The 13,770-nt window shown below is 40.9% G+C and overlaps 1 protein-coding gene across 4 annotated transcripts in view; it reads left to right on the top strand.

The window, feature by feature from the left end:
- slc44a5b (solute carrier family 44 member 5b) overlaps window positions 1–13,770 on the top strand; it is a 43,489-nt gene that overhangs the window by 23,798 nt on the left and 5,921 nt on the right. For 3 of the 4 annotated variants that reach the window (XM_042213681.1, XM_042213682.1, XM_042213680.1), the window contains 18 exons: window positions 1,367–1,451; window positions 1,722–1,806; window positions 1,940–2,053; window positions 4,136–4,196; window positions 4,298–4,421; window positions 4,593–4,637; window positions 6,204–6,287; window positions 7,666–7,778; window positions 8,073–8,204; window positions 8,815–8,914; window positions 9,000–9,092; window positions 10,364–10,451; window positions 10,918–11,180; window positions 11,288–11,382; window positions 11,485–11,588; window positions 11,704–11,777; window positions 12,263–12,333; window positions 12,769–12,857. In XM_042213681.1, the coding sequence (XP_042069615.1) occupies window positions 1,367–1,451; window positions 1,722–1,806; window positions 1,940–2,053; window positions 4,136–4,196; window positions 4,298–4,421; window positions 4,593–4,637; window positions 6,204–6,287; window positions 7,666–7,778; window positions 8,073–8,204; window positions 8,815–8,914; window positions 9,000–9,092; window positions 10,364–10,451; window positions 10,918–11,180; window positions 11,288–11,382; window positions 11,485–11,588; window positions 11,704–11,777; window positions 12,263–12,333; window positions 12,769–12,857 (1,820 nt within the window). The remainder of the gene's footprint in view (window positions 1–1,366; window positions 1,452–1,721; window positions 1,807–1,939; window positions 2,054–4,135; window positions 4,197–4,297; window positions 4,422–4,592; window positions 4,638–6,203; window positions 6,288–7,665; window positions 7,779–8,072; window positions 8,205–8,814; window positions 8,915–8,999; window positions 9,093–10,363; window positions 10,452–10,917; window positions 11,181–11,287; window positions 11,383–11,484; window positions 11,589–11,703; window positions 11,778–12,262; window positions 12,334–12,768; window positions 12,858–13,770) is intronic. The other variant, XM_005946503.3, reaches the window with a different exon arrangement.

Genomic DNA, 13,770 nt, shown 5'->3' with positions numbered 1-13,770 from the left:
CCAACCTGAGTGCTGCTGCTAACAATGAAACTACATTGTTATGTGCCATGCCACAAGGCTCAAATCATCTGCAACTGGTTTCTTGAAAATGAAAATTAGTCCACTGTGTCCGATCCAGTAGAGCACCTTTAGGACCAAAATATCCCAGGAATGACTTCAGCACTTAATTAGCATAGTTCTGAAGGTGAACTTGTTACTAACAAGATGTATCTAATGATGTGTTGCTGAAGTGTTGACTTCCTAAAATTTGACCGTCTTCCACCTTGGAAGTGTTTTACCTTGTGGTAGCAGCGTCTACGCTCTGAGGATTTGTTTGACAGTAATATACCACAAAAAAAACTTCAATTGTCAGCACTTTGTTTGTTTTTTTTAGTTGACCTGATCAGAATTTCTAGAATCCCATTTCAAAGAATGGGAGTTTCTCATGATAAGTAGAAGAAGTTGGATATATTTGACCTTTCTTCCTTTACTCACTGACCAGCACGTTAATGCATCTCTTCTCTCTTTGTAACACGTGTAACACACGTGTTACAAAGTTGGGGAAAGTCCCAGTGCTGTCACTAAACTGGGCTTTATCTTGCCAGCTTACTGCCAGTTGATTCATGTTTCAGTAATTGGCAAGGACTTCCTGTTTCCAAATAATTTTAAAAAGAGCGTCGTGTATGACGCCGCATGCAACATGTCTGCAGTCACCTAAAGAATGTGGCCTTCTGCCTTCATCCTTTGCAGTTTCATCCTCCTTGTTGTGACTTGTAGAGCATCTTAATTGTGCTGCCTCACATTCAGCACAGTCCCTCATTGACTGGCAAGGTGAAAGGCTTTAACACTGTGTTGTTTAGCTTGGCTAAATTAATGAAACACAAGCATTGCTCAGAAAATTGATTTTTAGGGCTGCCACCGTCCTATCTAGAGAAAAAGAACAGAACAAATTAGAGGATTGATTTCTTTGTCTTTTGTTGTGTTTCTTCTTAATTACTATTCATACCCTTGCTTAAATAAATTTGCATTTTTGTATTCTTAATTGTTTTGGTTGCTTTTTAACATGCATGTCCTTGGCATTAGGCACAAATGTTATTGATATAGTGCAGAGGTTTCGTTTTGTTACAGCTGTATCTGAATGCTAATGTGTGTCTTTTGGTTTTTATCAGCAGATCATTTTCTTAGTTATATTCAAAGTAAAGTAGATGTCTGAAAATGTTAGCATTGGTCATTTAGGAATACAGACAGTCTGAACTGGGGTGATGGGCTGGCCAGTGGCCTCATGTTCTTAAGCAGGTAGACCAGTTTGAGTATGATTTGGGGGATGATTGTGCAGATTTTAAAATTCAAGCACCTGAAATGAAAAGCTCTGTTGGTGTCGTTTCAGCCTGGATTCACGGTGACCCCAGGAAGGTCGTCTATCCAACAGACAGCCGCGGTCAGTTCTGTGGCCAGCAGAACACCCCCAATGCGTGAGTGGAAAACTGTCTTCTTCTTAAATTGTTTACAGTGGAATAATTATGTTGTCCAATTTGTCTGTCAGCATTATGTTGTTATCTTTACATGAACAATAGCCATTGTCTACCATTCAGTACACTGAGATGATTCTGGCAAGTTTTATTGCACAGCACACTGTGAGTGTGAGCACCTCCATGCTGGCTGATAAAACATTGCACAGTAATGGACTTTTGGATCTGTCTAATCTGACTCCCCTTTTTTGTCTTCATCTTTTGTCTTCACAGAAACAAAGCCATATTATTCTACTTCAACATGCTGAAATGTGCCAATCCTGCAGTTTTAATTAACCTCCAGTGCCCTACAACCCAGGTAGGAGATTGAACGAAGCCCCGTTTCGTAGCTCTGTGTACAGTGCTTGATGTCTCTCTCCAACTTTTTCGCCACGCACGATTATGCAAGATTGATGGGCGCTCTCATTAAGACGATGTGTTGCCTTCCTCAGCTCTGCGTCTCGAAGTGCCCTGACAGATTTGCCACTCTCCTGGATGCAATGAATACCAAAAACTGGGAATATTACAAGCAATTCTGCAAGCCAGGCTTCGAGATTGGCAGTAAGGTGAGAGATGGAGGGTAACGGGGCATTTTGTTTTTTTGCAAACTCGATGGAAGTGTGAGATTGTGTTAAATCATCGCTGCTTTGAGACCAGCTCATGTACAATACATTGGACACTTAGCTGGGAAATATGTGCAGTTACTTAATGACACGTGCAAAAATAAATATAAAAAGAGTGTATACGAGCACTGCAGGTCTTAATGCTCAATTCCGATCTTTTGATCAAATCCGTTTTTTTTTGTCTGCGTGTTCACACGACAAATAAAATGCGACAGCAAACGCGCTCTAGTGTGAACGCGCTCTGTTTAGACCCAGACCAAACAATATTGTTTGACTGATGGCCTTAATATAAAGACTTCAGACTTTACGTTTCCCAATTTTTGCTTTAAGTTATTTTGTTATTTACATAATGATGTAAATAACCTAATAATGATCCTTATTGCTGCTTTAGAGGAGCGGTGCTGCAAAGGATAGCTGCAGATTTCTGTCAGAATCTGCAGATTATACAGATCAAACAAAATGTTCACGTTTCTCCAACGTTCCCAACAGTTTCACTGACATCTACGCTGGATGGCCAGGAAGCGTTCGCAATGTCTTCTCGGGCGCTTCTCTGGCGCTGATAATTAGCGTCTGTCTTGTGTCAGTGACGTAATTTAATGCGACATGACCATCAAACAGCAGTCGCTTTCTAAAACATCGGATATGTATCGGATTCAGGACCACATACGAAAGTGACCCAGATTGGCTTTGAAAATATCGGATTTGTGCCGTTCACACTTTCATAACATGATCGGATATGGGTCGCATAGGGTCAGAAAAGTCGGATTTGATGCGCTTTCGCCTGCAGTGTGAACGTAGCCTAACAGGCTTGAAAGTCAGTATTTGGTATCTGCACCTTTATTCTTAAATGCCCATGATCCCAAGCTTTCTTCGAGTAGTCTTCAGGAACAGTTCTCCAGGATTCTTGAAGGACATTCAAAGCTCTTCTTTGGATGTTGCTGCCTTTTGTTCTGTTCTCTGTCGAGATGATTCCACACGGCTTCAATACTGTTGAGGTCCGAGCTCTGAGGAGGCCAATCCATGGCTGACAGTGGTCCGTTGTGTTTTTATATCCAGGAATGCTTGTACTGCACTACTGTTTGGGAATATTGTCATGCTGAAAATGAAGTCGCCGTCAATCTGACACTTTTCGGATGGCATTACATGAAGGATCACCATCTGATGGTACTTCTCTATGTTCAGAATTTGAACAAGACCCTCAACACCACAGCATGACTGAGCCTCCACTATATTTCACAGACACACTGTGGAACGGTCAGGTGCATCTCTCAGTTCCTTTCAGGACTTTGTTGGATATTTGTTCCTATTTCTTAGATATTTTTTAGGCCTGACACTTGACTCGTGACTTTAACACAGAACTACTCCAAATTTTTCAGAGCTCTTTGGACCTTTTCTTTCTTTTCTAGAACATTTTTGAAACGATTTCATCAGTTTTAGTCTTTCTAATAACGAAGAGCACATTTGGAGTGAGCTTCGCGAGATGGGCGGAGGTGAGCTAGCAGCCACTCATGCTTATCACAGCCCTGTTCCGTCAGCTGGCAGCAGTTCGGTGGCAGTGACGCTGGCGTTATGGTGCATGAAAGTGAGGTGTTGTGTGGGAGCACTTTACAGCTCAGACTGTCTGAATTGAATCATAGTTTCTGCTTTCCACGTCATCACTAAGTATGACAAACTCTGTTACATCTGTCTGTAAAATCTGTCAGTTGTGTGTTTAGTTTACTTTAGATACGTTTTTATTTTTTAGATTAATGATAATTATTGTAACTTGCATAAGTATTTTTAAATTGAATTTATTTATGGTGCATTTTCAGTTGGACATTTCATTGCAGGACTTGAAAGAGAAACATACAAGATTTTTTTAAATACTCAAGCAGGCACGACAGATTCAAACAAAACAAGATCACAAAGTTTAATAGAGAAGAAGTTCTTTTCTGTCTTTGTAATAAAGGCTGCGAGGAGTGAACGCTCAGGGAAAATCACTTGTTTTCAGCTCTTTGAATCATTATCTCTTCTGTTCCCTTTCAGTCAGTCAGAGAAGTCATACGAGATGAAGACTGCCCGTCTATGATTGTGCCAAGCAGACCTTGTAAGTGAATCCGAGCAACTCTAAATACATTGCCTCAATAACTTACTGTTTGTTCTGCCAAGAGGGTAAATACAACAAAAATATCTACAAATGTGTTTCAGTCCTTCAGCGGTGCTTCCCTGATTTCATTAGAAGAAATGGGATTTTAACTGTAGCCAATCAGACCATCTTCAAAGACGGTGAAAATAACAAGCGAAGTGTCGACGATCTCAAAGATGCTGCCAAGTAAGATCTGCTCCCCTGCAACACCAGTCTTTGCCCTACTTGTTTAACGGGTTCATTTTTAGCAGTAGGAGAATCACAGATTAAGATTTGGCAAACAAAACAAACAATGAAACTACTTTTTAAAAATCCCCTCTAGAATAAAGTGTTTTTAAACTGTTATACTGTCTGTAGGGATGCCAACTCTGCACCCAGAGAGATCTGGACAGAAATAACAGGGTAGGACCAGTGGGCATTTTACTGATGCCCATGAATGTGCTCAGTCACATTCAAAGTCATCTGCATGCTTATTGCATGAAAATAAAGCTTACCTACAAACTCAACAGCCTGAGCCAATGTTATGGGTCTCTACAAGCTTAGCTGCTTTGTATGTATGTATATATCTATATGTTATCAGCATGTAAAAGGGCTGAGGCAGCAAACTTCAAAAATCATGTATTTAAACCAGTGAGCTGATATCATGATCATACATGATTTGTATGGCTGCAGTAATCTACCTTGAATAATATAACTTGATGCTTTTTCTTTAGCCAAGTAACCGCCAACATAAAGTAGAAAGGGCTGAAAAATGATTTATTTCAGCTTTTTAACTTTGCTTCTGCTTTAGCCAGTTGCTTTATATAGACTAACCTGCTCACCTGTGCTGTTTATCCATAAGAATACATAACTATATTTTTGTTTGTGGCATTAGATGCAAAATAGGGCAAGTTAATACCTCAAAACATCAAGTCATGGCCTCTACCTTCTGTGTGAAGTAAATTGGAGAGTGCTGTGCTGCCCCCTGGTGGTCATTAGTTTTGCTCTCCTGGCGCAGATTTTGGGAGCGATCCAAACTCTTGTATGTGTGGACACTGAACACTGACCTTAATTAGACAGTAAGATTTAGAATTGATGCTGGCGTCCTGTTTGTCCCACAGCAATGTTATCTTGCCCTCTATGTCTCGCCAATTTCAAGATATACCTGAGTCACTTCTACAGTAAACTTTTCAGTAATCATATTCTGACTTTGCTGCCAGTTTTGTAGTTTAAATACTCTCCAAGAGTTTAATGACAAGTGGAGCTATTTAATGAACCCAGAAGGCGAGCTTTCCTGTGAAATAAACAGGCATCTTCTTTTGTGCTTATCTGAGTTAGAGTGACGGGGACCTGAGGTCTATCCCAGCTTACACTGGTGTGGTATGCCCTGGACATGCTAACACCGAGAAACAAACTCACATCCACACCTACCGGTGCAAAATTTCTGATTCCTGTTCTGTTTGAATTCTGATATTCAACAAAAACTCTGTGTGGGTTTTAAACCAGAACATCTTCAGTGGAGATTACTTAAAAAAAAGATAATACTGAGTCTGTGACGTTTACTATCTGAAGCATTTATGTTATTACTGTGGAGATGAAAATGTGGCTCCTGATCTAACACATCCATTACTATTTGCTTTACCACAAAGTGCTCGTCTGAATGATATTCACTTCTATACTATTTCCCACCCTGCTGTAATAGCTGCCAGTACTGCTTCTGTAACTCTACTTGTTTTGTGGCTCTTTGATATGAAACTTGAGCAGCTCTTACAACTGACATTATCGAAAGCATTTTAGAGCTATAGCTGTCTCTGTTCCATGATGAAAGCAGTAGAGATCAATCAGCTGTCAAAACGTTTTTGAGAAATCCTTGTGAACTAAGCGGCATTAGCCTAAATCCACCAAAGTGCGTCCCTGTGCTGTTTAATCGCTTTCTGTCAACTCCTCTTCCTCCTATTTTTTCCATTTCACCTTTTTACTGAACCACAGAGGTATCGCCAGTCTGCTGAATGCCAAAGAAGTCGGCATGAAGATCTTCGAAGATTATGCAAACTCCTGGATCTGGATCCTCGTGTAAGAATGGCCTTTCCTCATTTTAGTGATTAAATTCATATGAAGAGAAAAATCTCTGATTCGTTGATGAGATTATGAAAGTGTTCACATTATTACTTTGATGAAGATGCTCCTGCTGTTTGTGATCTTTTAACCCATCAATCCAGTGTCAACTATTATTTGCAGTCATGTTTAAAGAGGAAGTTGTTTGGTTTGTTATTAGAACAACCAAACTTGTGATCCACTAAAAACGGTGGATATACTTTAGTAATATAAATCCTTTAACAAATAGAAACTGATAGATCTTATATTCTTTTGTATGACGTACATCCAGGCCTCAGACATTTGTTGTGTCACCTGTAGCAGAGGTTATTTCTCATACGTGTTTTGCACATTTGTTCACCAGTCTCACATCAGCTTCCTGACATTTTTGACCGGATCGGTGGATTTGCTGTGATATGACAGAGAATTCTTGAAACTGCCCAGAGCCAGAGGCAGCAAAGCTAAATCATAATGCACCAACATGCTTCATGCTGGTCAGAACACCCAAACAACTCAGGGATGTTTTATTCCTGTCTTCAGAGCTTGTTGGTCCTGGAGACACTGATTGTAACAGCAGTTTGACTGTTTTCAGGACTACTGCCTGAGATTAGTTTCTAAACAGCAGCGTCACAAACACATTGCAGTCACAACACTTGACATCAAAGATGAAATCGAGGCTCTGAGATGCTTTTAACTCAGGCTTCGTCCACACTAATACGTTTTCGTTTGAAAGCGCATCTTTTTCTCCCCGTTTTGTCCTCCCGTCCACGCTGAGACGCCGTTTTCGTTCAAGGCAAACGCAGCGTTTTGAAAACGCTCTCCAAAGCGGATACATTTGAGAACACCGTTTTCCCGTCGCAGTGCGACAGCGAACCAGGAGCCTTTTCGAAAACGTCATATGATGCAGTCATGTGACCCATTAAACTACGATAGCAGAGGGCAGCGGTTGTTTTGTTTGCTCTCAGTTTTGACAGCCCTGTTAAAGATTAATATCAGTTTGTAAATGCTCCAGCTTTTCTTCAAATTCTTTAATTCTCACTCGCTTTTGCAACTTTGTACTTTTGTGTTACTCGCAGCAACAACTCCAGCTCATTTTGCCGCGATGTTTCAAAGAGCCGGAAAGTAAATAAGCGGCAGACAGAAATCCGAATCTTCTTGCATTTCACGCATGCGCAAAGCGCCTTGAGGCGACTGCTATGTAAATAAAATTGAATTGAATGCGTAGGACTGGAGCGTCGGCGTTTTCGGCCGTTTCAAAGTGGACGCACAACTCTGAAAACGACTGAAAACACTGGTGTGGACACGGAGCGTTTTCAAAGACTTGATATTGTTTTTTGTTTTGTTTGTGGTGTTGCAGAGGTCTGGTGATAACCATGGTGGTCAGTCTGCTCTTCATCTTGCTGCTGCGCTACACTGCTGGTGTGCTACTGTGGCTCGTCATCTTTGGTGTCATCGTTGCAGTGGGATACGGTGAGGATGCAGAAACACTTGTAGTCATGTGGCTTGCTGTGTATTTAGTCCAAGTGTAAAAAACAATGAAGTGAATGAACTGAAGAAGCTTCTCGGATGAGAGGTGAAACGTTTTCAAGCAACTTAAAGAGGTCCAGACGCTTTTCTTTCGAAGCTCCTTAGACTACGTTGACCTGGATGACTGAGAACCTTCACAGACGTTAAAAGAAGTTCTTTTACCTGAGCCTTTCCCACCAGATGTGCTGTGAGCAGTCATGGCTAGTAGATCATCTTCACTCTTTCATTCTCTCTCAGGCATTTGGCACTGTTACTGGGAATACAGCAACCTGAGCAGGAAGCCAGGCTCCAATGTCACCATCACTGACCTTGGCTTCCACACAGACTTCAGCATTTATCTTCAGCAAAGCCAGACGTGGCTCATCTTCAGTAAGTTGTCATCCACTAGCAAAGCAGCACTTACTGTAACGCTGGTTTCTGCTTTACGTGCACGGCAGTTTCCTGGTTGTATGTATTACTGCTGTTAATTCCTCACAAACCAAACAGAAGTTGTGACATTGTTTGTCTTGGTGAGCTTTTCAAAACTGTGATTATAGCAAATATTTTTGATTTAGATGCTTGCACTGGGACTGTTTCAATCTTTTATGCGTGTAATCCCAACCTTTGCTGTCGTGTCAGGTTGGTATGTTGTTCTGTACTTACAGACATCCTGTTCTTGTGGAAAGGAAGTCTCTTGACCTCCTTGTGGGAATTTATTTAAATTTGGCACAGATGTCCGTTTGAACTCGTTTGAACTGATTAGATTTGGATGATCAAAGGTCAAGGTCACTCACTGTCAGCACCCAGAGGGAACTGCTTTACATCTGGCACAAACTGACTTGGACTCACAGATGACCTGATCAGAAATTAGTATTCAAGGCCGCTGTGATCTAACCAGCTCTTTTTAGCCATGACTCATGTGCTCATTTTGAGCGAGCACTTTCTGAATATCTAAAAGCATATTTGTTACGCTGCTGTTGACTCGACCTTTATTTTGCAGTGATCTTGCTCTCTGTGACTGAAGCCGTCATTGTGATAATGCTGATATTTCTGAGGTCGAGGCTGCGCATCGCTATTGCATTACTGAAGGAGGGAAGCAAGTGAGTATGGATCCTGCTTCTGATAATTAAACAGTGCGTTTTGCTCTTTTTCATGAATTTAATGTTTTTCTTGGGGGTTTTTCAGGGCAATCGGCTACATCATGTCCACCCTCTTCTACCCTGTCATCACCTTTTTCCTTCTGGCCATCTGCATCGCTTATTGGGCTGTCACAGCAGTGTATCCTTCCAAATACTGACAAACTGAAGCAGAGTTTCATGTAGAGAATTAAAGGAGTTGAGCTGCCTTGAAGCAATCTGTTTTTTACTACAGACAAATTGCAGCATGTTAATTAGAATCATCCACAGGATAATGTGTAATATCAGTAAAGCTGTTAGATTAAACAGGTTAAATTCAGGTTTTTTGATGTTGTGCCACAGCATAATTTATCTCAGGACACTTGAAATAGTAAAGTAAAGACTACAGTATTAGAGAGAAAGCTAGTAGTTCCCTTTGAGCGTGCATTCAGCAACAGTGGAGAGGAAAAAGTCTTCTAGAACCAGGCACAGGTAAGTCAGACCTCTGCATGGATTGGTTGTTGCATATGCTCACAGGTGACTTTGCTAGGTACACCTTGTTATCACAAGGTTGGACTCTCTGTTACTTTCATAACTGCCTTAGTTCTTAATGGCATCAACAAGGTGCTGAAAATATTCATTTTGGTCCATGTTGTCCCGACAGCATTGCACAGTTGTTGCGCATTTGTCGGCTGCACGTCTAGGATGCAAATGTCCCGTTCTACCACGTCCCACGGGTGCTGTGTTGGATAGATCTGGTAACCGAGGAGGCTGTTTGAGTATAGTGAACTCATTGTCATGTTCAGGAAACTAATTTGAGATTATTTTTTGACATGATGATGGAAGTGGTTGTTGCTAAACAGCCGAAAGTATCCTCCACACGATTACACCACCATCACCATCCTGAACCAGTGAATTAAGGCAAGAACGTCCATGCCATCATTCATATTGTTTATGCAAAATGCTGACTGTACCATCCAATTTTCCCAGCTGAAACTCATCAGACCAGGGAACATTTTTTTAATCTTCTGTTGTCCAATTTTGGTGAACTTATGCTGCATCAGTGTTTTTTAGCTTACAGGAGTAGCGTCTGTTTTGGCCGTCTGTTTCAAGTTTCGATATCTTGTGCGTTCAGAGATGCTCATCTGCGTACCTTGATAAGAATGATTGTGGTTGTTTAAGTTACTCTTCCCTTCCTTTCTCCTATGACCTTTGACATCAGCATTTTCACCCAGAGATTTTCAGCACTTAGTTGCTTCTTTGTGATTTGCTGATTAGATATTTGTGTGAACAATCAGTCGAACAGGTGTACCTAATGAAATGGCCCGTGAGTCTGTAACAAGTAATTGAAGCAGTCACGGAAGTCCAACTACATGTTCTTTAACTCACTGATTCTTGAGTGTTGAATTTTTCCTTTAACTAGTTTACCCTCAGCTTCTTAGCATCATCGGGTAACGCAGTCTACAAGGTCACACCTGCTGATGATAAATGCATGTATGCAAACCTCACATGCAATCCACAGGTTAGCCCTATGCTCCTTACAGTTTATTACTGAAAATGTTTAGTTACCGTGTAATTTCTCCATCACCTGGCATGAAAAACATCTCTTGATCAGATTCGTTCTCAGCAGTAAAGTGTAATTAGTCAAATTAGGTGTAATAGCTGCTTTATGTCTAATTAATAAAATGTCTTAATGTAAATACATTAGATGTTCCAATGTAAATCGAGTTCAATTAGTGGCTGGCAGCAACAAACATTTATCTGACAGATGTTATTCATCAGCCAACAAGTAATTTGAGCATGTAAACAGATGAATATTCACGGATTCCCTTAAAGCTATTCATGTGGAAATAATTTATATTCAAGGTAGAGGCAGGAAAGACAAGAAGAGAAAAGTGGCGATTAAGTATCTTGATTATGGTGACAAACAGAATCCTGTTATTTCTATCTGACAGCGCATCAAGATCTAATCTGCTGCTTTATTTCAGACCTTCAGTAAGACCAACATTACCAAGGTGTGCCCCGGGTCACAGTGTATGTTCGCCTTCTACGGTGGGGAGAGTCTGTACCATCGCTACATCTTAGTTTTCCATCTGTGTAACCTCTTTGTGTTCCTCTGGCTGGTTAACTTTACCATCGCCCTGGGCCAGTGCACCCTGGCCGGGGCCTTCGCTTCCTACTACTGGGCCCTGAAGAAGCCAAAAGACATCCCTGCCTGCCCCCTCTACTCCTCCTTTAGCAGAGCTATACGGTGAGTACAGTCCCAAAACAAGCGCAAATCCACTAAGACGCTGAAACGTGAAAGTAAGAACGTGAGGAAAATGATTTCATTTAATATTCTCCATTCTTGTGGCACAGTTATCACACAGGTTCTCTGGCCTTTGGGTCGCTAATCCTTTCTGTGGTGCAGATGATCCGAATTGTTCTCGAGTACCTGGATCACAAACTGAAAGGCAAGCTTGGAAACCCTTCGAGGCCTCTTACTAATTTATTACTGATTGTTTCAAATGACTTTTTGTTGATGATATTTATTTATATTCCTGATTTTTATCCAGTTTCTCAAAATGCCTGCGCTCGATTCTTGCTCTGCTGCCTCAAATGCTGCTTCTGGTGCCTGGAACATTTTATCAAGTTTCTAAACAGAAACGCATTCATTATGGTGAGTAATTTCTAGTAACACTCATTTATTGCAGACATCTGTTAGCAGCTGTTAATTGGTCCAGCTACGGTGCTTAACTACCCGCAACCCAGCACTCACTGCTTCTCACCAACAGATGGCAATATATGGGAAGAACTTCTGCACCTCCTCCAAGGACGCTTTCTTCCTCTTAATGAGGAATGTTGTTCGGTAAGTCCCAGTTAAATGTTTTAGAGCCACATGGCTAAAAAACCCTCAGCAGAGTACAGATGCTGCTGAGGTGGTAAAGCTAAAGCTTCTTCTTTACCATAAAAAATGCCAGAACGTAACAGATACGGGCAAAAAAACAAAGAAGTATATTTACTGTCATCATGTTTGTGAAATAATGGGGCAGTTTCAGTTGACGTAATGCACGGGAGTTTGTATCTCTGCTGTTTGTGTTTCTCTTCTACCTCAACTTGAGGTTGGCTGTAACTCAGGAGGTAGAGCAGGTCATCTAATTGGAAGGTTGGTAGTTCGATCCCTGGCTGCTCCCGTGTGCATGCCAAATATCCTTGGGCAAGATACAAGTTGCTCTCTGATGTGTCCATTGGAGTATGAATGTAAATGTTGGGTGAATGAGGGTGCTCAGCTGGAGGTGAGAGGCACTATAATAGGAACCAGTCCATTTACTCACGTTGTCTTCCTCCCGGCAGGGTGGCCGTCCTGGACAAGGTGACCGACTTTCTGCTGTTCTTGGGAAAACTGCTTATTTCAGGAAGTGTTGGTGAGTTTATCTTTTATTTGGATGCATGCAATAAGCTCTTTATTTACTTATTTAATTTGCATCATTATAAGTTGACACTTACATCCCAGTAAGTGGCTGACATGAATTTGGAGGACCTTGATTTTACTTCATTTTATAAGAGCTTATATATTAAACGTAAACCTTGATTCTAGAAGTTACTCTAATTTATACTTGCAGTGTTTGGAAGGACTTATTGCGTGGCCTAACCACTTGTTTTGTTTCAGCAGCTTTTTATATCTGCAGGTCCTTTATTGTAAACCTTCAGTATATCATGAGACCCTTGTTTCAAGTTCCACCCACTCGGTGTTTAATCTCCTTTAGAACCGATGAGGATTTGACAATTTTTGTTTATTTCAAATGATGTAAGAAAATATATATTTGCTTGTTACTAAATCAGATTTTTTTTTTTTTCAGGCATTCTTGCATTTTTCTTCTTCTCGCGTAAAATACCGTTTTTTCAAGAGGAGGTGCCATCACTAAATTACATTTGGGTCCCTCTATTGGTAAGGAATTAAAAATCTACAATGAGAATATGATTATACTGTGATGAATATAGTTAGTATTTGGACAATGACAGACTTTTTCTGTCAAAAAATCAAACAATCAATATGTGATTGAAATGTAAAGTTTTACCTTTATTCATGGGGTTTAACAAAAATGTGTTTGTTGTTTGTTTTATCTTTAGGACTTATTTAGGTACATAGTACCCAATTTTCAGAGGCTCACAAGTAATTGAACTACTTACTAGCAGGCAGTTTAATGGCCTCAGTAACCCTGGATCATATACAAATAAATCTATCAGAGTTCACTGGTGGCAGAATTATTTCCATGGTTGAAAAAACAGCAACAATGTTATTAACTAGGGGTGCAACGATACTCATATCGATATTGAACCGTTTGATACAGTGCTTTTATGTTCGGTACGCATATGTATGAACAATACAAAATTTTTAATTTATTTTATCAACTTTCCTTCTGACGATGCTGTCTGTGTTGAGCGCTCAGTGGATCTGCGCTCGACTAGTCCGCCTAGGCTGCACTGTCAAGCGCACATCCACTGAGCACAGCGCAAGCTAGCAAGACAGAAGCTAAGCTCGTTGCAACATGGCACATTGAACCTCCCCCACCCTCATTCAGATCTGGCCTTTGGAACTATTTTGGTTTTTATGTGACGTATGAGCCTGAAGGTAAGCGCGTCATGGACTAAAGTAAAACAGTATGTCGGATGTGCCACGCAATGCTCAATTACATGGGTGGGAGCTAGTGCGTTAGCGCAGTTTTCTCGTTAACGTGTTGACGCTGGACTGCAGCTCGTTAACGGAGATTTGCCGTGTTGTGGCGTTAACGTCATTTCAGATTAACGCTGACAGCACTAGTGGGAACACAACGAATATGACTGCACGTTTACGCCGACAT

The sequence above is a fragment of the Haplochromis burtoni genome, unplaced genomic scaffold, assembly GCF_018398535.1.
Source record: "Haplochromis burtoni strain Fernald_Lab_line unplaced genomic scaffold, NCSU_Asbu1 Contig_468, whole genome shotgun sequence".
In the NCBI taxonomy this organism is placed as follows: domain Eukaryota; kingdom Metazoa; phylum Chordata; class Actinopteri; order Cichliformes; family Cichlidae; genus Haplochromis; species Haplochromis burtoni.
The sequence above is the reverse complement of the archived record's forward strand: the minus strand, read 5'-3'. Positions and strand labels throughout refer to the sequence as shown.